Source organism: Morone saxatilis, unplaced genomic scaffold (assembly GCF_004916995.1).
Source record: "Morone saxatilis isolate NCDOM2014 unplaced genomic scaffold, NCSU_SB_2.0 Contig16, whole genome shotgun sequence".
In the NCBI taxonomy this organism is placed as follows: Eukaryota; Metazoa; Chordata; class Actinopteri; family Moronidae; genus Morone; species Morone saxatilis.
In genome coordinates, this window is record NW_023339718.1 from 7,994,410 (window position 1) to 8,017,680 (window position 23,271).

The following is a 23,271-nucleotide window of genomic DNA, read 5'->3' on the forward strand; positions in this document are numbered from 1 at the left end:
ATGGATTGATACGAGCTGAGGTACGTGATAAAATATGTATTTGTCATTTAATTTAAGCATCATTTAAGTTTTAAGGAACCACAGATCATGCTTTATGTTTTGAATGTTATGTTATCTTTACATTGCCTATAACATTACAGTCTGAAAAATGACATGAGAAAACCGACAAAAAGTGTGAAGTGTCTGTTTTTAAGTTTTTTAAACTGCATATCGGCCTTGAACATAGCTCCAATACAGTTATGATGGGGCTTTTTTGCCCGAAGTTTAATCTTTAAGGAAACCATTACACCTCAAGCTGTGCATTGCCGCTTCAACAATCAAATAGCCAATATGTATAGATGTGTTATGTGTGGTCGATTTAGGGTTGACACAGACCGCAGCTGGAGTTCAGAAAGCAAATCCTGAGAGGAAAGTGTGCCTTAGAGACTAAACTCAGGGTTAAAGTGTATCTCATGATGAGGAAGTGTGGCTGTCTCAAAGAGCGAAGGTTGGTTGCTGAACATTTCTTTACTTACTTTATACCCCTGCATATTCTCTTAGTGGACATAAAAACATCTTCTAATTGATGTGGCAGGTACGTCTAAGTTCTTCTTTACTGGATATTACTCCGTACACATTCATTTGGCATGGACAAAATATGAACAAAGTATATTATAGTCATGAATAGTATATATTTTAATATAAGTGGCATTGCACAATCTACCCTAACTAAAAAAAGGTATCTTCTTAAAATAAAACAATACAAAAAAATCCATTAGGGTTTACTGATTGCCTCTCCATCAGCACAGACCCAGCCTCCACCTCAGCACTGAAACCAGCCACTGTCCTGTCCAGCAATGCCTCTGTTTCGGCCCTCGGGTGGTGGACGTGGGAGTGAGGCGAGGGTCAGGCCCAGGCGGAAGAGGAGGATGAATCTGGAGTGGATGGGGAGCTGCGGGAAGACGGATGAAGACGGCTCTGTGCTTTCGTTGACACGGCTGTGTCTGCTGAGCCTGGCTGACAACATGAAGGAGGTGTGGGTGAAAGACTATGCCGACAACTACCTGGATCATTATTTCTTCAGATACATCATGGGGCCTTTCAACGTACTGCGTGAGTTTGTGAGGGCTCGTTTAACAGAACATGTTTTTGTCCCTCTCTTGCAGGTAATATGTCCATTAACCATGTGATCCATAGCAATATACTGATCCACTGAATCAGCAAATGGAAATGAAAGTCTATAAGAGGAAGCACTCTTTTACTTTTCCATGCAGATGTTAAACTACTTCCTCATGTACTTTATTTAAAAAAAAAACCCACTTAGGTCATTTATTGCTTCTACTCCTGCTACAAAATTTCTATACATTTCTAAAAAAAAACCTTCTATCTTTTACTCTCCCTGTAGCGGGTGACCTGGTCGAGGAGCTGACTTGCCTGCTGTGCACCAGGGAGCAGCTGTCCCGGGCGGCCCTCCACCTCCTGCTGGTCCCCCAACTCCGTGGCCTGTCTCTAGAAAGGTGTCCTGGTCTGGTCACATCCGCCCTCTGTACCCACATTGCTGCACGTTGTCAGGTCAGACAGAGCCCAGTCTCCATGTCTCTGTCCTCATTAGCTACTGATTGGATACAGGGCTTTTGTCCATTTTGTCTCCCACTGATGAAACTGATCACCATCAGAAATATATCTGACATTTTTTATGTTGTTCCTCACTGGTTTGAGTCTTCATATCCAGGAGGTCTTTTGCTAAATGCTAAATGTGAGACATGAAAAGTTGTTGGATGTGTGAGTGTCCAAAAATAGGACATTTCCCTGATTTTCACATTTTCACAGTCCACACCTTATACGCATACGCTTACAGAGGGATTTTTATATCCCTCTGTAAGCAGCAGCAAAATGGGGCATAATAACGGCTCCCAAAATGAAAGAAACAAGTGCTTTCTCTAGCCTGGAGTCAACAGGAGTGGTAGACACACTTTAAGAACCTGATCAGTATAATAAAAGTTGTTTTGTTTGTTTTGATCTTTCGTGTCAGGCCTATAACTCCTTAATGTCTTTATATTTCCTGCTTAATGTCTCAGGGTCTTTGGAGTCTGGACCTATCTGGAGCGCAGCAGCTGCCTTCAAAGGTCCTGTGTGAAACCCTCTGCTGTCTACCTGCCCTGCGCTCACTCTCCGTTGCTGGTACACCTTGTGACAAATTTGTAATTACGACGATTGCCCACCGCTGCCGTTTGCTGCGTCATCTGGACGTATCCCGCTGTCATTTCCTCTCCCCGGCTGCGCTACTTCCTCTTGGAGGTGGGGATTCCTTTTCATCCTCTGGCTGTCCTTCTGTTTCATCCTTTCAATGCACCTCTACATCCCAATCTTTTATTTCCCCTTCTTCCTCTGCGCCCTTGTCTCCTCCCCCCCTCAGCAGTCTGCTGGCTCTGGATATTGGGTTTGGGGAACGAGAGGGAGACCCAGTGGCGGCAGCAGTCTACCTCCTTCTCTCCCTGCCCTGCCTGGAGAGAGTGGCCATGGAGGGTGTTGGAGACGCCTGCTGTCTCATCCAGCACAGAGAGTTCGACCAGACAAATGAGTTCACTGACAGAGAAGGAGTTCCCAGGCTGGGGGTGGTGTGGGAGGAGTGGAGGCACAGGCAGGGCGTGGACGGTTGGACGAAAAAGCGAGAAGGAGCAGGAGCAGACGAGGATAAAGAGGAGGAGGAGGAGGAGCAGAGGATATTGTGGGAAGGGTATGGTAGTGAGAGTGAGGAAGATGCAAGTAGAGTCGAATGTCCAAGTTGCTCTCAGAAGCAAACAGAGGACAAAAGGAGAGGAAGAGTTTTGTCTCAGTCAGGTGATAAACGCCTGAGCCTGCGCCTAAAAGACGTCAAGGGCTTATCCTGCGACTCTCTGGACAGTTTAAGTCATTTATGTCCAAACATTGACTCCGTATCTGTGAACCTCGATGATTATGAAGATGTTAGAGGAAGAAGCCAGGGGTCTCTGTTAGCCGCAGGCCTCCAGACGTGGTCAGGCCAGCTGCGGAGCCTCTCCGTACACTACTCAGGCACTTTGGTGGATCTCCTTCCTGCATTGCAAGTTGCAGGCTCCTCCTTGCTCTCTCTCACCCTGGAGGGAGTGACAACCAGCCCTCGTACCCCTCTACTGGAGGTCATCGAGGCCTGTCCCAGACTGAGAGACCTGCTCATCTCTGCCGAGCCCCCCACCACACCACAGGAAGAAGATGACCAGGAGAATCAGCGGGACGATCGGGATCTTCCACGGCTGCCTAACCTCTGCTCCCTCACACTCAAGTAAGGCTTCAGTTGAGGTACACAAAAATTGACCAACAGAGTGGATTTACTGTTTGTTCCTGATACCGACTGCACATGTAGTCATGTGCTGTATAAGTGCAGTGCATCTACCATTTACCTTATCTTCATCATATAAGTGAAATGAAAATAGAAGCAACCTGGAATCATATATCCACCCTACTGAACAAGCCCCATAGACGCCCTGACCTCTCCACAGCAATCCGTTTAGAATAATGACAACCAATACTGTTCACAAGAATAAACAGAATTGGTTGTAAATAAGGTAAATTAGCCATGTACATTCAGTGTGTCATTTCTGCACTATTTCATAGCAGCACATCTACACTTTAGGAGGAAAAGGAGCATTGATGCTGCAACTCATCAGATCAGTTTTTGTTAGTAGTCTTCAATAAGACTCAGTGGTTCCTATTTTAGGGATTTTATCGTGGCTGTCTTTGTGTCATTTACCAATAATGCTACTAATCTGCTAATATACTTTGATTTCTTAGCACCTTCAATTTTATTTAAAGGCTTGTAGCAACTTTTCTTTTCCCAAGAAGTGTTAAAAATGGAGGCGTGCATTGGTGTTTACTCATTTCACTTAACTATTTTTACAAAATGGGAACAATACAGGTATATGGTTTGTCTCATTAGCCTCCCTGAATACTGTACTGCACTACAGTATTAACAAAATAGTAGTTTAGTTTGATAACACTAACCTAGACTTGAACTCATGTCTCCTTTCTATCTCTTCATTATTAGACCAATAGGAGCATTCATAATTATTAAGTGTAAAATTCCTTTCTGTATAAATTATTACCAGTTTAAACAACTAAGAATATGTATTATGTTGGGTGCAAAATGATGGCAAAAGTAAAAGGTTCCCACAAATGCGTGCAAACAGCTTTAGGCCTTCATCACAACAAAGTTGATAAAACAATAATATAAATTGTATAGAAACTGCTGTTTGCCTTTTGTTAAGTATGACTATGGCTTTTGGTTTGATAAAGGTTTTTAGGTAAAAGTACTGTGACTTCCTATTAGAGTAATGTTCTTGTTTGTCATCTTCTGTGTGTCTCCCATTTGTCTGAAGATTCTCCTACGAGCACAGCCAAATGAAGCCTGTCATGTCCTGGATGTCCCTGAAGAGGGTGCTCAAGTGTCTCCTGTCTGGTTCTCCTTTACTGGAGAAGCTCTCGCTGGTCTCTCTGCCGTGCCCTCTGAACTGCGTTTTACAGGATGTACTGCGCACAGTGGACTTGGACCTGCATCTCTTTGCAGATTCCACAGACTTACCTCCCAAGCCACTTGGGCGATTGCGACACATGGACTTGCCGCGGACAGACTTGAAGATGATAACACTGAAAAGTATAATCCAACAGAGCAGGAGGCTCAAGAGTGTTGATGCAAGTTACTGCTGGCAAATCAGTCAGCTTGAGTGGTTGGACTGCGAGAAGTGGAGTAAAGTCCAAGTTGTCTGGATGTAGTGAAGAGATTCCAATACAGGAGCGACACACTTCCAATACGGCATCAATAATGCTTTACATGATTCAAATAAAAATACACTTTTTTTACACTTTTTACAGTGTCAATTGCATTAGTTTCTCATCTTGCATGATTACAACTCTATAAGTTTTGTTATTTTTATAACTAAAATCCTACACACAATGATTTTAAAGACTGGTTTTGCACTGACTGATTGAAGTATGTTTTAAATACTCTCATGTCAAAACACGTGGGACTTTTTCTTGTAGTGCCTTGAATGAATTGAAAACTGTATCTTCTGTATTGTGTTTTAAATAAATCGTTTGACTATGATGTTTCTTCTAATGGTGAATTGAACAGGCAACATGTAACATATGCATAAGGAACACCGTGGTGTGCTTTCATTATGTTATCAGCATAAAATCACATCAGAAATGATAAGAAACACATACTGTATCTAATATATAATCTGTAGACAGTTTATTTTGTATTCAATGCTTTTATTTCAAAACTAATATGGACAGAAGGTACCCAGTGCTATTTTAGAAAAGAGGAAAAATCATGTCTTTGACTAGTATTGTTCCTCTGTGCAGAGGGGACTAGTAGGAAGAAGCACCAAATAAGAAAATCTTATGAAGATTGAGGTTGGATCACACCAGAACTGCATATAATAGGCAAGCATCCTAATTTAATTATGCTTTATTGGCATGGTTAGTACTGTAAAGTATTCCTAAAGCATATTACACAAGCTTAATGTAAGAGAAAAGCTAAACAGCTGCGCCATTATACCATATATTATACTACAATGTAAGAAAAACAAAGCATTGCAAACAAATGATTAAAAAATACATAACATTTGTATGCATGTATATACCAAATGATTGTAACGGTTAAACCAAGGAAGAAACAATTATCAATAAATGTTGTCAGTGGGAAATGCATCATGACAGAGCCAAAATAGTTCATGGAAACCAAAGGAGGAACCAGTGAAAGCAACCAAAAAACACGAATTTATTTAATCTACAGCTATTTATTCAGTTAACTTGAGAAAAAAAAACCGGTCCACATTCCAGCTGGTAGGTGGCGCTAATGCGTTTTAATCCTGCTTACAACCCCGCTATTAAATGGACAAGAAGGCGAAGGAACGGTGGGCGGTGTGGGTTTACCTATTCTGTTGCGTGCTATCCGGCCAACGCGGAGATGAAAATCAAACACACCTTGGTCAGGGGACACACGTCACTCGCCGGAGACCTGCCACATACTCGCTGAACATTAGCCAGCGGTTAGCATCTGGCTGCTCGGAAATGTGATGTTATTCCAGAAAAGGGAGGACTTTCACTGTTTTGCTAGTAAGTACGAACTCATGTAAAGGCCGCGGACATATAACTTCGCTGCGTTGACACTGACTGTTAGTAAAACTGTGTCAAATCCAGGTATTTTAGCTCGATGCTACGGCCAAACACGTCCGATGGCCACCGTACAGAACCGTCTGAAAACAACTCACGTTAGTTTACGTCGCCCGCTTTATTTTATAACAGTGTTTTCTCTGTCGTCTCTCCATTTTGGCTCATTTCTGTTCACGTTTTAAATACGTGTTTTAAAAAAAATAGCCCATTACGGCATCAAAATATCCCAGCGAAGCGACAATAACCTGTCGTGTTCACTTCGTCTAGCGTCGGGCCTTTCTTATACAAGTGTTCAGAAGTTGCCTTCGCTGCATATTGTTAACATTTCCGATATCCCCCCCCCCATAAATAAAAAAAGGTCATGGTGGCAAGTGAGGAAAACGGGATGGAGCGTCAGAATAAGCCCAGTCTCCCTCCTTCAGCAGACTGATCCACAACAAGTGAACCACCGAGCAGAAGACAATCTGCATCATGGGAAGGTTGGTTTGCGCTCATTCGTGGGAAGCTCCATTCATTTGTGAAGCCCCTCATGTCTTGCTCAGGCTCTCCTCTTCTTTTATCCATCTGTTGACAGGATCAGCTTTTCGTGCCTTTTCCCGGCTTCGTGGCATTTCAGCCTGTCATCACAGGTCCTTCCTCGGCTCCTGGTACCTTCCCTCCGGCAGCTCCTCTTCATCGGCCTGCTGCTCTGCCTCATGGGACTACTCTACCTGCTGCTGGTCACAGGGAAGGGGAATGCCAGCTGGATCCGAAAGGAAAATCACTTCCACAGGTAAACCAACAGAAGCTCTCCAGCTGCTTATGTTATGTTATACACAGGTAATGTTGTCCTAACCATTCGTTGTTGTCCGTAAGGCATTTGGCAAGGGTGACTGATGTGGACGCAACAGATACAAGCAACCCCAATCTGAACTATGGCCTGGTGGTGGACTGTGGTAGCAGTGGCTCCAGAGTGTTTGTGTACTGCTGGCCCCAGCACAATGGTAATCCCCATGAACTGCTGGACATTCAGCAAATGAGAGATCAACACCGCAAGCCAGTGGTCATGAAGATCAAACCAGGTAAGAAGAAGAAGAATGAACACCCTTTGTTAAAAGACTATAATGTAATACAGACCATTATAAGCGAGCTGTGTATTTCCCCAGTATAAAACAATATTCTTCTTTGTCTTTTTCATTACAGGTATCTCTGAATTGGCTAAAACACCGGAGAAAGCCAGTGATTATATCTATCCGCTGCTGAGCTTTGCAGCCCAACACATTCCCAAAAATAAACACCAAGAAACACCCTTGTACATCCTGTGCACAGCTGGAATGAGAATCCTTCCTGAAAGGTACAGTTGGGCTTTATCGCCTTATAATGCAGTCTCACAGGGCGCTCTGTAGCTCGCCTGAGCGTGTGTCCCGTGTAGGCTGTAGCCCCCCAATATCTCCCCTCATTGCTGTCAGTCTTCATCTTTCCTTTCTAATAAAGGCATAAAAAATATAGCTCTGTTCACCAAAGTAGCAAACTCTAACTTTCAGAAGCCCCAGATGTAAATATACCTGCCGGAAATAAGCAGACTGCCGGTTTAAACAGCATGAATGATTAATATGCCATTCATTTAATGATGAAGTTTTTGTGATTGTTTAATCTCAGTCAACAAGAAGCTCTTCTGGAGGATCTACGTACAGACATCCCAGTGCACTTCAACTTCCTCTTCTCTGATTCCCATGTGGAAGTGATTTCTGGAAAACAGGAAGGTAAATAAAGGGAATAATAAGAATAGACGGGAATTAAAAATGGCATGTTCAACTAAAATTCATTGCAGTTGTAGTTTTTGGAAAGATTTGCTGACAGTTGTCGTAAACAAAAAATGAATATATAATATATAATGAATTTTCCTAAATTACAGGGTTTAAGATTAAACCCCAATTTAAAATTTGTGAAGGGTTGAAGATGCTGGTAAACGTTTATATATTAATTTCTAACTTTGGCTTTTAGGTGTCTATGCATGGATTGGAATAAACTTTGTCCTTGGAAGGTTTAACCATGAACACAGTGGTAAGTAACCAAGAAAGTAGTAATTCAACAGTGTGCCATTTAAATAAATAAATAAAATAAAAAATAAGTACATTTTTGTTTTTTCACATTAAATGGTGCTAAATGTTAACCAATCTACATAAAAAATGCCGATTAAGTTGAGGCTTTTTTACTCTGTCACGTAATGAAATTTGTAGTAACATAGTAATCACATGACTTACCCTCCCTGACTGACTGGTCACTGCTTTTCTGTCAATCTTTCAAGATGGGGAAGCTGTAGTGGAGGTACATGTCCCAGGCAACGATCAGCAGGAGGCGCTGGTGAGGAAAAGGACTGCTGGAGTCCTGGACATGGGCGGGGTCTCCACACAGATCGCATACGAAGTGCCCAAAACTGTAAGCTTTGCTTCTCCACAACAGGTTATTATCCACAACCAATTCTGTTTTTGTGCTGTCTTTGGTTTTTGTCACTCACCCTTTGTTCTTCTCCCTCCTTCCAACCTCTGTCATTCCCTGGTTAAACCTGTATGCACCATTTTTGTCCCCCGGAGACGATCTGCTCTCCATTCATCACTATTGAAGGCACACTGTACTGTAAGCCTGCTGCATGACTCCATAGCAGGATTTTATTTTTTTTGGTCTGAGAACATTATGTAATTTATGCAGACTGCTGAATGCAGTGGAAGTCCATGTCAAGAATTTTAGTTTTTCTTGTAGTGACTCATGTACAATACCAGGTTTGGCATACGCTGCTTGTCCTTTTTGCTCTCATTGCTTTTTTTCCCTTTACACCACATGATATTCAATTGAATTCATCAATTCGTCATCTTAGATAGTTTCAGCTTCTGTTATTTAAGGTGTTGAGATAGATTTAATTCGATGTTTTGTTTATATGTCCTCAAACATGGGTGATCGCTGTAATAATCTACATCAACGTGTTGCATGTCAGCACTATAAATGTTAACATAAGGATATGTTTATCATTCCCAGGCTGACTTTTGTTTGTTCCCTAGGAGGAAGTTGCGAAGAACTTACTAGCCGAGTTCAACCTTGGGTGTGACGCACATCGCACAGAGCATGTTTATCGTGTTTATGTGTCTACCTTCCTGGGTTTTGGAGGAAATGCAGCACGCCAAAGATATGAGGAGAGCCTCATCAAAAATACTGCCACTCGAAACAGGTGAGATCACATCTGATGCTTATTATTTTGCAGATGTTTCCGGTACTGCACGTATTCACACTCTATTATTGGTCTCTACAGGCTCTTAGATCAGAATACTGGTGAGACGGCAGAGTCTCCCCTCCTGGACCCTTGTCTACCCGCAGACATGCAGGATGAAATCGGCCCATCTACGCAGAAGCTCTATCTGCGAGGCACAGGAGACTTTGACCAGTGTAGACAGATTCTCCAGCCGTTCCTCAACCGCACCAATGAGACCCAAACCTCCCTCAGTGGTATCTACCAGCCAGCCATTGACTACAACAACAGTCAGTTCTACGGCTTCTCTGAGTTCTACTACTGCACGGAGGATGTGCTGCGCATGGGCGGGGATTATAACGCTTCTAAATACGCCCGGGCTGCCAAGGTAAATGTTACATAGAAAGAAATCACATCTACTCCCATGAAGCATGCCCTATATATCCTCAATAAGTAACTCATTATTCCCTACTTTTTTCAGAAAGGTTCGTCTTACTCACTGCTGAAAGCACCGTTCTGTTTAAGTGCAGTTCAAATTTGTCTGTCAAATAGCTAATCATCACACCATCACTGGCTAGTTTTATTGATTCAAGACAGCAGGGCCTTGTCCATTGCCCCCTCCCTCTAGAACTCTCTCCCCAAACAAAACCGCTCTCTAAACCCATCTCTTCAAATCTTTAATCTGTGATCTGTCACCCCCTCTACCCCATCTTTTTATTTTTTATTTCTCCACTTGCCTTCTTGCTTTCATACTTTTGCTTCACCCGTTTATAAAATTGTAATACTGACAATTCTTTTGCTGTTTCTGTCTTTTTGTTTCCATGTAAGGTGCCCTTTAAGTACCTTTTTGTTTAAAGCACTATATAAAAGAAACGTATTACTACTAGTATTATTATTATTATTATACTGTTTTTTCTCTCTCAAACTGTTGTTCACACTTAGCATTTCAAATAAGGATTTTAAGACCACCCCGCCTTTTGTGTTTTACAAGGTTTGTTTACTTACATCGAAGTAAAAGACATGTACAGTATTAGAGTTAGAGTAGGATTTGGATAGTTATAAACTTTATCCAATACCTTTTGTTCTTATCCCTGATTGGCCTTTGAGTTAAAGGTTCAGTGTGTAGGATTTAGTGGCATCAAGCGGTGTAGTTGCAGATCACAGCTCCCTCACGACCCTCCAATTCCTATATTCAGGTTATTATACACTAATGAAAAGATACCTTTGAATATTATATTCTACTTCTGCCAATAGATCCTCCTAAATGTTACACACTGGACCTTAGGGCAATATAGTGCTACTGTAGTTTTAATAGTGTGATTATTTAGGAGCAATAGAGGTTAATATACTATTTATTGATGTCTTATCACTGGAAACTTTCCTGATGTTTTGGTTAACATTTACAGAGTTACTGTTCCACCCAGTGGAAGACTCTGAGGGAACGTTTTGACTCTGGCTTGTATGCATCACATGCTGATCTACACAGACTGAAGTAAGTCCCACAGGATTAACAAACTGCTACTAAAGCTCAACTAGCCAGTTGGTCACATTCCAAATAAGATGTTTATCAATGGCTTTATGTTTATGTCTGCAGGTACCAGTGTTTTAAATCAGCGTGGATGTATGAAGTATTGCACTCAGGCTTCTCTTTCCCAGCTAATTATAAAAACCTGAAGACCGCCCTGTTGGTCTATGATAAGGAGGTCCAGTGGACACTCGGAGCTATTCTTTACAGAACACGGTTTCTGCCTTTGAGGTAAGATAGATTGTCTCTCATGTGTTCACTTTACTAATTATGCTTTAAGTCATTTCAGCCAGTGAAAGTGATCATCCTAAATCTGTTCTTCAGTGTAAGTGAGCGAGTTCACTGTAATCCTCAGAGCTATCTTTGATAACAACACACTTTTATGTTGAACCTGAGTGGAGAGTTGAAACAGTGATCAGTACTTAGGCACTAAGGATTACAGAGAAATTCCACTTTTCTGCTCCAAAGAAATTTAAAAGAAGCTTCAGAGAACTGAAAAAATTCTGGATTCTTGTCTGATTTTCTATTAACGTTATCTTTTTGTTCAAAGCTGGTCTAAAATGTGTGAGGTTTGTTTGTTTTTCCAGGGACATCCAGCAGGAGAGTCTGAAAGGAGCGCACTCTCACTGGCGGCACAGCTTCTCCTTTGTCAACAACCACTATTTATTCCTGGCTTGTTTCTTCATTGTGTTGCTGTCTATTATGCTGTACTTGCTGCGCCTTCGCCGCATCCATCGGCGCACGGCCCAGCGCTGCACCCCCTCCTCTGTTCCATGGTTGGAAGAGGGCCTTGGCTCACCCACACTCCCCATCAACCTCTAAATTTTGTAGAGCATAAATTCTGGACAGCACATCTGACTTCCCAAAGCCAGTCTTCACTCCCTTTCTCTCTGAGGCTCAGCTGCTTGTTCAGTGAGCTTTTGAAGGCGGCTACTGTGCCCTGAAAACAGGGCTGCGAGTTACTATGAGTTAAAACTGAGATGGTAATGAGAACTGGATAAACGAAGAAGGTAATTATGTGACTCTTCAGGCTTACCTGAGCCCATGAAATATTTGTGTTGGAAGTTATTTTGTTTGATATGTCTTTTTTAGATCTCGTTCTTGCCTGCCATGTACTCCATTATCAAAATCAAAGAGAAACGGAGTCCAGGTGTCTTTTTGTTTTATTGAAAATAAACGCAACGGTACTTTTAGCTAGCTAATCTTCCATACCCAAATAAATATGTAGTCTATACTTTGAATTTCACAAGCTGGACGAATATACCATGGTGAAAATGTATTTATTTCTTTATGCCTTTTGTATATGTATGATCACATCTTTTCTGATTTATTATTCTACTTTAGTTGTTAAATGGTACAAGCACTCGCCATTTCCACAGAAACCTCAAATGCAATACGATTTATAATTAGTGGAAGGAGCACTTTTCCCAGCTGGGATAGTATTTTTTGTGTGTGTGTGTTTGTCTTTCCCAAATTGTTCTGCCTCAACAGGACAGGTAGCCTTTAATGGCTATACTAGTGCAATACATGTCTTGTCACTGTTAGGGAAACTCTCCAGAACACATCTGCTCTTATGTCAAGAGGATGACACTCTCTTAAAGCCCTGCTGAAATTCTTGTGTTGGATCATCTGACTTTTAAGTTGGATACCGTTACATATATTTACGTTGGGCTTCATTTTCAGAAGCCGTCATATCACTGCTGTGAGGGGATTGTAAATGAGAGCACATGCCCCATTATTTATATGAAAATGGTCTAGTGAAATGTTTGCACAGATGAATGCGAAATAAATGTTGTCACATTGCAATTCAGTAATAAAGGTTTTATGGTATACTTGTCTGGCTGTTTATTTGCTGAAGAGGAGATCAGACTAAACAAATAGTGTCAGTATTTCCATGCAATGAATCTGAAACCGATTATTCTAAAAGTATAATGTAGACGCCAACCTCTGTCACTGAAAAGGGAAAAGGCAAGAGTTTATTTCAGTTTACTCCAGAAGATTTCAGTCGATTTGAGTTCAACTATCAACAAGTTTAAGTGCTGCATGAGAGCATCGATCAATTGTAATAATCTGAATGCAGCCACTAATGACCACACAAGCTCAGCACAGGTGCTGTAGACAATTTGATGAAGTATTGTAGCCGTGCAGAGGCATTCTGAGATAAGTGTTGTTAGACCACAGCCTGTCTTTGTTTTCACATGCAGATGTGACCCTGGGCAAGGCTGCTGGTAATGGAAATGGGACAAATGGGAATAATTTAAACTGCACAACACAAGGGTCATCAGCTGTGGAATAAAACTGAGAGCTGCTGCATTTAGATGACTGAATTTCTTACTCTGGGTTGCTCATGGTATTCAGCTTTGCCATAACTACAGAGAAAATTGTCCACTTGATTATTAATGACAAATATATAATAAATATTTCATCAAGGAGGGACCTTTCCAGTTTCCAGTTATCCAGCTCTTGATGTTCTCTGTGTGAGAGAAGTGTTAATACTTGATGCCCTCTGCATGTGGCACACACCGGTCCATCCTGTGTGGTCGGTGCTATAGGTGTTTTATTAGCCTTCATTCATTTGCACTTACAGATTGCCACTTGGATGGGAAGATATTGTTATTGTAAACACAACAGTTCTTATAATAGTGTTTGGTTAACTTTAGACTGAATACATGGTAAAAAAAAACAACAACTGAGTTTTAACAATCAAGTGTGTCAGATCTTGTATGATAAAGTGATCACTGTGCTTCTCCACCATTAAAAGGTTCAGTTCAGTCTTACTGCTCTGACTGTAGTTTCTCTACTGAATTTGTGAATACCAGCTGCAACAACGCTGTTTGGACAAGTGGTTCTTTAAGATGCCAGGCTCCTATAATGCTGAGTCACTGATATGTCACACTGCTTCGCCTACACGCCCACTGTGACATTGTAGTGTGCTGTGTGTGTAGAGCTTATGTTTCAGCTAATGGTGAGTCACACATAATAGCTACTTCATCAAGCCCAATTGAATTGCTGTAATGATAATTCATACTGTTTCTTTTTTAAATCAAATAATACAATCTACAAATCAAATATCTTGACCAACAGATATCTTTTTGTAGAGTAAAAAGTGAGGAGTGTTTGTGTTTTGTTTGAATGTTCAGTCGAATCAGATGTGATCCTAAACACAAACTCCAGTTGGTTATCAAGGTGAAATTTAAACTTCTGGCCTGCAACAAGAGACAGATCCTAACATGTGATCCTAAACTCAAACTCCAGTTGGTTATCAAGGTGAAATTTAAACTTCTGGCCTGCAACAAGAGACAGGATGACACAACCAAAAACTAATTATTAATTATTAAGAATAAGATGTGTTGGCATTAATTTAGCCCCATTAAGATGATAGCTCCTTGAACTAATTTAATTATATTGTAATTAATTTGGACCTTTAAGGTTCTTATTCAGGAGCTGAAACTAAAGCATGCAGGGTGTGTTGCTAAGAGGCCTCTGTATTCACTCTAGACTATTTCATGAGTTGTGTGAGGATCAGTATGTTCAAGTTTAAGAGGGTTACAGGTGAGAGAGGTGGTGTGAGGTTGTTGTGTAAGCTCACTTTATTTTAAAAACTTCTTGAATCTATTCTATCATTTAGACAGTAAGAGCTTTCATTGTGGCACCAACTGGTTTCAGAGATCCCTTTTGGTGTGTGGCCTCTCAGTGCCTTTTTTAAATAATTATCTCCAATGAAATCTGAGCACCCACTGGTCACTGGAACAACCAGTAATACAGCAGTAGCAGTTGAATGTTTACCATTGATTTGAAACTTAATATGGTTAAAGATTATAAGCTAAAACAATAAAGAATACTATAACTGCAAATTACAAATTCATCACATTTTATTTAGAAGCTGTGTCCAGACATATAAATACGCAACAAACTATTCACAGCATTTACTACATACTACTATATTTTTAGGTATTGTAGCTATTTCCACTTTTGCCACTTCATATTTTAACTGCACTACATTTCAGAGGGAAATATTACTTTTGCTTCCCTATATTTCACAGCTGTAGTTACTGGTTGCAGGATGTTCATGACTAAATAAATAGATAATATACAAAGTAATTACAATTGGCTTCAACTCGACCAACCAAAACATTAAACATTTGCTTACATGTTAATGTGTAAGTAACAATAATCCAATATATTATTAATAGGCTATACTCTGTGTAAGGGCAATTCAGCATACTGAGTAGTTTTGATGCCTGAGCCTATAAGAATTATTGCTGTCAATATTGTTCTACTCTTACTTAACTTTGGAGGACTTTTATAGGCTTACTGTACAAGAATATTTCTTCCACCACACCACTGATAAAACCATTTTCGAGGAAAACCCCAAGTTGGAGATAAGTCCTTATGAGCAGTTGTACGGTTTTCTCTACAGTAATAATGAACAACGAAGTGCTGCCTGATAAGGAGACCAAACCTATTTATCTATTGAAGCAGCACGGCGCGATTACACTTCAAATCCATTCAAAAACTCTCAAAGAGCCAGAGAAGAGACGCACAAGAGGAATCTACCACGGAAACTTTTCATTGGTCGCCTCAAACCAAAGTCCCGCCCCGATTGTTGAATACCTCTAACCGATTGGTCCACATCCACCTGGGCCACGCCCACATCTCCCCAGCGTCACACGGCCACTGGAACTCCTCTAAAGTAGCGATGGTTGTTGTGGTTGTGCACGCCGCCGACACCTCTCCGAGTGCTGTCCCGCACAGGAGACCGACTTAGGCGGGAGGAGGGAGGGTTTGAGCTCACCACGCATGGAGTTGAGCTCGGACCGGGTGGTGGCAACGCTGGAGATGTCGCAGACCAAACGCACAGACGACGAGCCTTTTGACGGAGACTCCGACTACGAGAGCTTGCCACCTCATGTCTCAGTGACGACCCACATGACAGCCGGAGCCGTGGCTGGCGTACTGGAGCACACGGTGATGTACCCCGTGGACTCTGTCAAGGTAACGCAGGAGCTCGCTTGGCTGCAAATGTCACTTGTTTTTGCGTTCAGTCAGCAGCCAACAAGGGCACCGCGAACTGCACAAGACAGCGTTGCTACGAGTTGCTAACGAAGGTTAGCTGTGAAAGGTTCATGCTGCACATCCCTTAGTTAGCCTCAGTGTTAGCTCATTTAGGCACGACAAGGCTGCTTGGCTACAAGTAGACTGAACTGACTGGTTAAACGGGCTAGCGGTACATTAAATCGTAGAGAAAACACTTTGTTAGGTTAACCAAAACACGGAGCAACAGTTTTACTACATTCTTCGGGTCTTTCTCGATGTAACTATTAACTTCTGCTAACAGAGCAAGCTTATTGAGCACCCAGTGTAACCTTTAGGTCACATTTTGGCGAGGTTAAGGTTGAACAAAGTCCGTGTCATTTTCAAAGTGAGCTCGTTTTTACTGTGTGTGATGTTTCCATGCTATCCCAGGGTTTTCCCTTAGCCTCAGGTTTTGTTTTATCCCGCATAGTGAAACGAAAGTAGGATAAGTGAAGGTCAAGTACCTGGTTGCTTGAGTGTAAAATATGTCAAAGTGACTTGAAATGTCAAACTAGACATATTACGACAATGTTTACTCCACTCTGAATGTTAAACTGTGTAAACAATGTTGGTAAACTATGTAGGGAGTTACAAAGTGCACTTATTGTGTTGACCAAGTAAAGAAGGTTTCAGTGGACAACTAGTACTTTAAATGTCTCAAATATTACAAGATTTAAATTGTCTCTGTCTATTAACTAATGTGATCAGTTGCTATATTTATTAGATTAATTTAAACTGTAATGTCATTGCCAACACAATTCATTGTAGCATCTAACCAGATACAACAGCAGCCAACAGAAATAAGTAAATGTAATTCAGATTTCAGTCTGTTAGAGGATCTCTTTCTTCCTCCTTCAAATGTTACACAGTTCCTAAATATTTTTAGGAGGTAGGGAAATAATGAGCACACTATAATCTCTCACATGAGCGTCTGACGTGTTCACTAAAACTTGCTATAAAAATATTGCACATCAGGTTTCTGTAGCAAAGAGAGTCACATTTTTAAACACACAAGATGAACAAGCAGTCGTTAAAAAAACTGGTTTAAAAGCATTCATATATTCTTAATTAAGTCTCACGTCACTGAGGGGATGCTCTGGAGTTAAGTGGCTGTCATAGAGGTACAGGAGATTTGTTCATTTAAAAGTGTTGGAGCAGTCTCGGTAATACAAACTCTTGGCAGGGATCACATGAGTGTTTAAACAGAGGAACGCATTCTGACTTCAGCACTTTGTGCGACGTTGGCAAATCAAAAAACAAATTGGTTCACTAATTAATTTAAAGCCAGTGTTTTAGTAAACACATGAAATGATTGGCTAGCTTTAAGCGCGTTAAAATTGGCTTTTGTCTGCGAAGCAAATCGCAAACTGTTTGTTTGATGGTGAACTTTGGCCGTGCAATCCTCCTCTTCTGCTCAGCTATTGTTTTCTAACAATGTAGTTTTGTTGTCTTGATCTTGATGTGGTACAGATTAGCATAACATTAACATTAACATAGTGCAAGAAAATACCGTCATTATATCCTCTTTGCCTCAGTGTCCAACTTTTGCCATTTTTCCACATAAACCTTTATTACACAAACCAATGTTGCCATTTCCTCTTGAGGTTTCACAAGCACCTTTCAGCTGTAAATGCGGTTCCCATTCAGTTTGATCAGTACTGAAGTTACAAAGAACCCGTTTTGAAATTACAGAAATCTAAAATGATGAAAGAATGAGTGATGGTTTATATTTAATCCTATGTATTACATCAGAGACATTCATTTTCCTGTTAAATAAATAGCAGTCTGTGTTTTGATAAAATAAGGAATTGGTGTCTCACATCAAGCTTGAGATGAGCTTAGGAAAATATGTGGGGTTTTTTTAAGTCTCTGCATGTTTATTTTGTATTTCCGAGTTGACTGGCTGGTGGTAACGAAGCTGTGAACCTGTCAACCGTTACTGGATGTTTCAACCTCCCAGTAAAGAACGAGACACTGCTAAGACTCTGGGAGTAGTCTGTGTTAAGGCAAAGGGGTGGATCTTATCGGCGTCGTGCACATTTGGAATCAGCTTTACACAGTAAAGGGTGTGTGTATGCAGTTGTTCTTCTGCAGTGTTGATTAGTAAAACCGCCACAGAGCCAGAATTGCATATAAATTAGAAAGATCGGACACGGTGTAAAGAAGTAGATGGGACTCTTTCCTTTTTTTTAGTATCTTACATGATTTTGTTGCCCTTATTTGGGCAGTGATGCTTTTATGTAGACAACTCTCATTTTAATTTCTATTATTAGCTGTTTCACATTATGAATACTGTAAAAAGTGCAAATATTTATCTTTATTTTGAGTCATTACGTAAAACAACAAATTCTGTTGAGAACCAAATGACGATCTAATCTGCACGCTTGTTTTACAGTTCTCAAACAGCAGGATTAATAGTTTTCATTTCATCTTCTATTTCAACATCTCCTTAAAGTTTCACATTATTCCACAGATCTCTTTAATACTTAAATGTTTTTGGCAAAGCATTGTGAGTAATTCAACTTTTTACTGCTCCACCTTTTTGTATTTCTGTTTTAACATAACCTAATCGTAGTCTTCATGATCTTAAATTGCTTTACAAAAAGTAGACTTTTATTTTTGAATTAGACACTTAAGATACCTGTTGCATTTGACACACTTCACACAACAGTTTACCCATGGCATCCCACTTTGTGGCATTGTAATTAGTCCTGAAAAATGACTTTTTAAGGTTAATACAGATATCAGTATTTGAGAGTTAAAAGTCTGATAATGATGTATGATTGAAAATGAACTCGTCATTGTTCTCTGATGTTTAGTTTCAATGCTAGATACCACATGCCTGCTGCCTTCCAGCTCTTCAGCTTTCACATCCTTTCTTATACCAACAAGTTGTGTTGGCTGTTTTAAAACTACAATCCATAATCTAAACCTAGTTTGAGATGTGTAACCATTACTATAACTGTACCATCTTTTCATTTCTAAAAAGTCCCTTTATTTTGCAGGGCTAAACTTCAAGAATTAGGCTTTTGATTACTGAACACATTCATACATTAGATGTCTTTTTTTTATCATCAGGCATTCAGAAAGTTATGACTAAAACAAGCACAATCCTGGGATGCTGTGTGAACCGTCGGTTGGTTGCTATGTACCCAGAATATTTTAGGCTTCAGATTACCTATAGAGCAGCCTATTTATATTATTAAGTAGTTAACTAGTTTTATTCAGCAGTTGACCTGGATATGAAAATAATCACACTTTTGCCTCTGACTTCAGCAGAACAATATGATTCGCAGTGCATATTTTTAGACACAGAAACATAAAACGTAAACTGTGCTAACAAGTTCTGTGTGCCCCAAGTTCCCAAAACTGTATCAAACGGAAATGTAATCGATATTTTATTGTTAAGCAAGGGGAAGGAAACACATGGGGACATGCTGAGGAAGACAGACTGGGCCTATCTCCCGAACCAGCCCCAGATCTCTTTGCAAATAAAAACATGCTTTGTGGTGTGCAGATAACTTGGCATGGTGGAGTAAAACAAAGAGCCGCCACAGCCTCCCACACCAGCCTTTGGAGAGACACACATCACTCAGTCAGGACCTCAGTGCTGCCAAGAACACTTACTGTCAGAACAATGTGACAGCATTACAGGGAACAATACATCAAGAAATCATGATTTGGCCTACACCAGGTGCCCACTTAAAGCCACTCAGAGTCACATTAATAGCCTCATGCAAAGCCCTAGCTTTGGCATTTGGAAACTGTACATGTTAATATATCTAACCATACTGGAGCAAATAATAAAGAATGATTTAAATATATGTCTTTCTTTTTCAGACAAGGATGCAGAGCCTACAGCCAGACCCAAATGCACAGTACAGGGGTGTGTATGAAGCTCTGAAAAGGATCATCCAAACAGAAGGGATCTTCAGGCCGCTGAGGGGCCTCAACATCACCATGTTGGGAGCGGGGCCCGCCCATGCACTCTACTTCGCCTGCTATGAACGGGTCAAGCGCTCACTAAGTGACGTCATTCAGAGTGGAGGCAACAGCCACGTAGCCAATGGTACAAGTTCCCACGTCTCCACACACATCGCTGATATTGTCACACTAACTGCTCTCACACTTGGCTAAACAATATTGCCTGGAGGAGTGTAGTTAGGATAAGTCATTTTAATGCCATATCCTGTTTACATTGGCTATGATAAAACCATATTCCAAATATGAAAAATTCAAACACGCTATCTGGGATATATCAGTACAAACCAGTGTGTTTTACCAGGAAAAAAATGGGAATTCACCCCAACTAAAATTTAAAATAATATCTATAACCAATCAATTTGATGTTACAATTATTTTCAACACAGTCATTAATTTAGACTTAACAAGATCTGTTTATGTTTTAACAGGTATTGCAGGTAGTGTGGCCACTGTTCTTCATGATGCTGTCATGAACCCAGCTGAAGGTAAGAAAAATATGGCAAGGCCTTGAAGTTGAGGATATTCAAAGTATTAGTAAGTATTATTTGTGTGTTCAATACCTGATATACCGTATAGATCCATTGTTGTCCAAACAATCAGTGAGCCATGTCATTGCACTGGGTGACATGTTCATTACTATGTACAGGGGTACTGTACTTTATTTTCAGTCAATCACACATACATCACCCTGTTGCAGTAAATACTCACTATGGTAACAAATGTGGATTAATCTGCACTGGAAAATAGGCAGCAGAAAAGTCACTGTTTACTGCTATTGGAGTGAAGTTGCTAAAAACATCCAAAGATTTAAAAAATGATCTATTAAGATGAGCCTATTAAGAACTAATGGTGTTGGAGTTGGTTAACATAGACAAACAAGTCACACAGACAAACTAATGCATTGTTGGTTTTGATCTTTTCACACAAATATGGAATGATCAGTCATATCCTTTAAACAGCGGATGTTAACACTTTTCTTGGACTGTCCCTGTCAGCACAATATAATTAATTAGATATTTTATCTCTTTTTGTTTCACACACTTTGTCTGTTCTTTCTTCAAGTATAATCATAATCATTAACAATGGTCTGGATTGCCTGTTAACACATTTTGAAACCTACTGAAAACATAACATTGTTGGAGGATCTATTGGCAGAAAGGGACTATAATATGCATAACTAAGCTTTTATTAGTGGATAATCACCTGAAAATAAGATTTGTTATGTTTTTGTTACCTTAGAATGAGCCTTTTATATCTACAGATGCAACGGGTCGCCTTCCATAGAGGCCATGTTGAATTGTCCTGTTTCTACAGTAGCCCAGAAAGAACAAACCGAACATTGGCTCTAAATAGGACTGTTTGCGTTGTTTCACGGCCACCATAGTTTCTCCTGCTTGGAAGTTATGGGGAAGGTAAAGTGAGGGAGTTAAAATCTGTAACTACACTTTAAAAAGCCTGTTCTCTGCCATGTTACACTAAGTGGAAAGTATAAAATTACATAGAATCCACATAAATGTATGCGATAAAAATATGCTAACATCTTGTTTCCTTTCACGTCTCAGTGATAAAGCAGAGGATGCAAATGTACAACTCGCCATATCGAGGACTTTGGGACTGTGTTCAAACAGTAACGCGTACTGAAGGTATGGGAGCCTTCTACCGCAGCTACAGCACACAGCTGACCATGAACATCCCTTTCCAGGCTGTTCACTTCATCACCTACGAGCTGATGCAGGAACAGTTGAACCCCCACAGACATTACCACCCTGGCAGCCACATAGTGTCAGGAGCAGCAGCAGGGGCCATTTCCGCAGCAATAACCACTCCACTTGACGTTTGTAAAACTCTGCTCAACACACAAGAGAATGTAGCACTCAACTCCATGAACATCAGCGGCCACTTAACAGGAATGGCTAATGCCTTCAGGACAGTGTACCGGCTTGGTGGTCTAGCGGCCTTCTTTAAAGGGGTCCAAGCTCGGGTCATATACCAGATGCCCTCCACTGCCATTGCCTGGTCAGTTTACGAGTTCTTCAAGTACTTCCTGACTAAGCAGCAGCTGGAATCAGAGGCAGGACCTCGACCAATGTAATGGAAAGTGTGTTGGAGCAAGCCACACCTAGACTGAAACTAAGGAAAGAAGGCTCAAACCTGAGCTCACTGTGTGCTGTTTGAGGAAATGGCACAAGTTATTGTCTCACAGGGAAGTGGAGGAGTGGAGGAGTGTCTGAGAATGGCACTCCCTGTTGTTCACGTACCTGAGGTTGTGTGTTTTTAAATGAAGATGATGTTGCACAACCAGGATATGCAACAGACCAGATTAATCTTAAAAGGACAGATACACGTAGAAGAGTTAAATAGTCTTCTTCCTCCTCCACTCCACATACACATCAGCCACAACTCTCCAAACCCTACTACGTTGGGAGCGTAATTAAGTTGTCTTGAATGATGTTTATAGTTTATAATATTGGAACTTTTTATTTATTTTGTTAACTTTCCGAGGCTTGTATTTTATGAATGCAGAAGAAACACAATGCTGTTTATTTGTTTTATTTCATTGTGTATTTATGAAAAAAATACCCATTACAACACATTCCTTATTTTCCCTCCACGGCGAACGGAACAGTTGTGCTTTCCAAGTGCCTCACAAATATTAAATGTTGCTTCACCTTTTTTTTTTTTTTTTTCTTGAGAAAATATGTATTTTCGTATTTGAGCCAAGTTCTAGCAAAGAACTGTACTATTCTGTTATTGAATCATATTGTGGCTCTTTATGTCATAACTTTGTCATAACTAAATTTTAATGTACTTTTTTCAATTATCTCTACACCAATTGGTCAAATGGCGACCTGCAGCAGTTTTTTTTTTGTGTTACAGTTTTGTACTATAAATGCAAAATACCATATTTTTTTCCCTTGAGAGAGCCTCTTTCTCTCTCAGTATCAAGTTGTGTAGGCCGTTACGGTCCAGTTAGAATGTTTAAGACCATTATTACAATGCTCCCTGAATCACGCACAATGATTTTAAGAATCATACCTGTTGCAGAAGGAAAGCAGCTTTGTTTATATATTTTCAAAAACATGAATCTATATTTTGAGGGTGACTATTTCTGAGAAACTTCATTATGCAGGTCCAAAGGTGGATCAGATAAGGCTGTGACTTGAGATGGTGGCTATATCTGAACCTTCATGTGCATTTGTACGGTGTGATGTTTAGCTTCCGAGTGGTCTTTTTTGTTAATGTGTCATATTGACCTTGAACCTAAAGGTTGTAGGTTATATATATATATATATAT

The 23,271-nt window shown here is 40.5% G+C and overlaps 3 protein-coding genes across 4 annotated transcripts; all 3 read left to right on the forward strand.

The window, feature by feature from the left end:
- Positions 1 to 459: 459 nt before the first annotated feature.
- si:ch211-214j8.12 (uncharacterized protein LOC100000539 homolog) lies at positions 460 to 5,098 on the forward strand. 2 transcript variants are annotated; one of them, XM_035659236.1, is made up of 5 exons: positions 460 to 574; positions 784 to 1,092; positions 1,385 to 1,551; positions 2,058 to 3,280; positions 4,374 to 5,098. In XM_035659236.1, the coding sequence occupies exons 2-5, from the start codon at positions 837 to 839 to the stop codon at positions 4,765 to 4,767; spliced, it is 2,040 nt and encodes a 679-aa protein (XP_035515129.1). In that variant the 5' UTR covers positions 460 to 574; positions 784 to 836; the 3' UTR covers positions 4,768 to 5,098. The 2 variants fall into 2 exon arrangements, with proteins under 2 accessions (XP_035515129.1, XP_035515130.1); XM_035659237.1 differs by having other exon boundaries at positions 789 to 1,092.
- An 826-nt stretch (positions 5,099 to 5,924) lies between these two features.
- Positions 5,925 to 12,746, forward strand: entpd4 (ectonucleoside triphosphate diphosphohydrolase 4). The gene is made up of 13 exons (XM_035658528.1): positions 5,925 to 6,114; positions 6,530 to 6,650; positions 6,746 to 6,943; positions 7,027 to 7,232; positions 7,354 to 7,504; positions 7,810 to 7,913; positions 8,155 to 8,214; positions 8,459 to 8,613; positions 9,207 to 9,373; positions 9,455 to 9,779; positions 10,798 to 10,883; positions 10,986 to 11,147; positions 11,504 to 12,746. Exons 2-13 carry the CDS (start codon positions 6,643 to 6,645, stop codon positions 11,736 to 11,738), a joined length of 1,857 nt encoding a protein of 618 aa, XP_035514421.1. The 5' UTR covers positions 5,925 to 6,114; positions 6,530 to 6,642; the 3' UTR covers positions 11,739 to 12,746.
- A 2,853-nt stretch (positions 12,747 to 15,599) lies between these two features.
- Positions 15,600 to 23,265, forward strand: slc25a37 (solute carrier family 25 member 37). Its single transcript, XM_035659274.1, has 4 exons — positions 15,600 to 15,911; positions 19,833 to 20,061; positions 20,405 to 20,461; positions 21,539 to 23,265. Exons 1-4 carry the CDS (start codon positions 15,717 to 15,719, stop codon positions 22,066 to 22,068), a joined length of 1,011 nt encoding a protein of 336 aa, XP_035515167.1. The 5' UTR covers positions 15,600 to 15,716; the 3' UTR covers positions 22,069 to 23,265.
- The last annotated feature ends 6 nt before the right edge of the window (positions 23,266 to 23,271 follow it).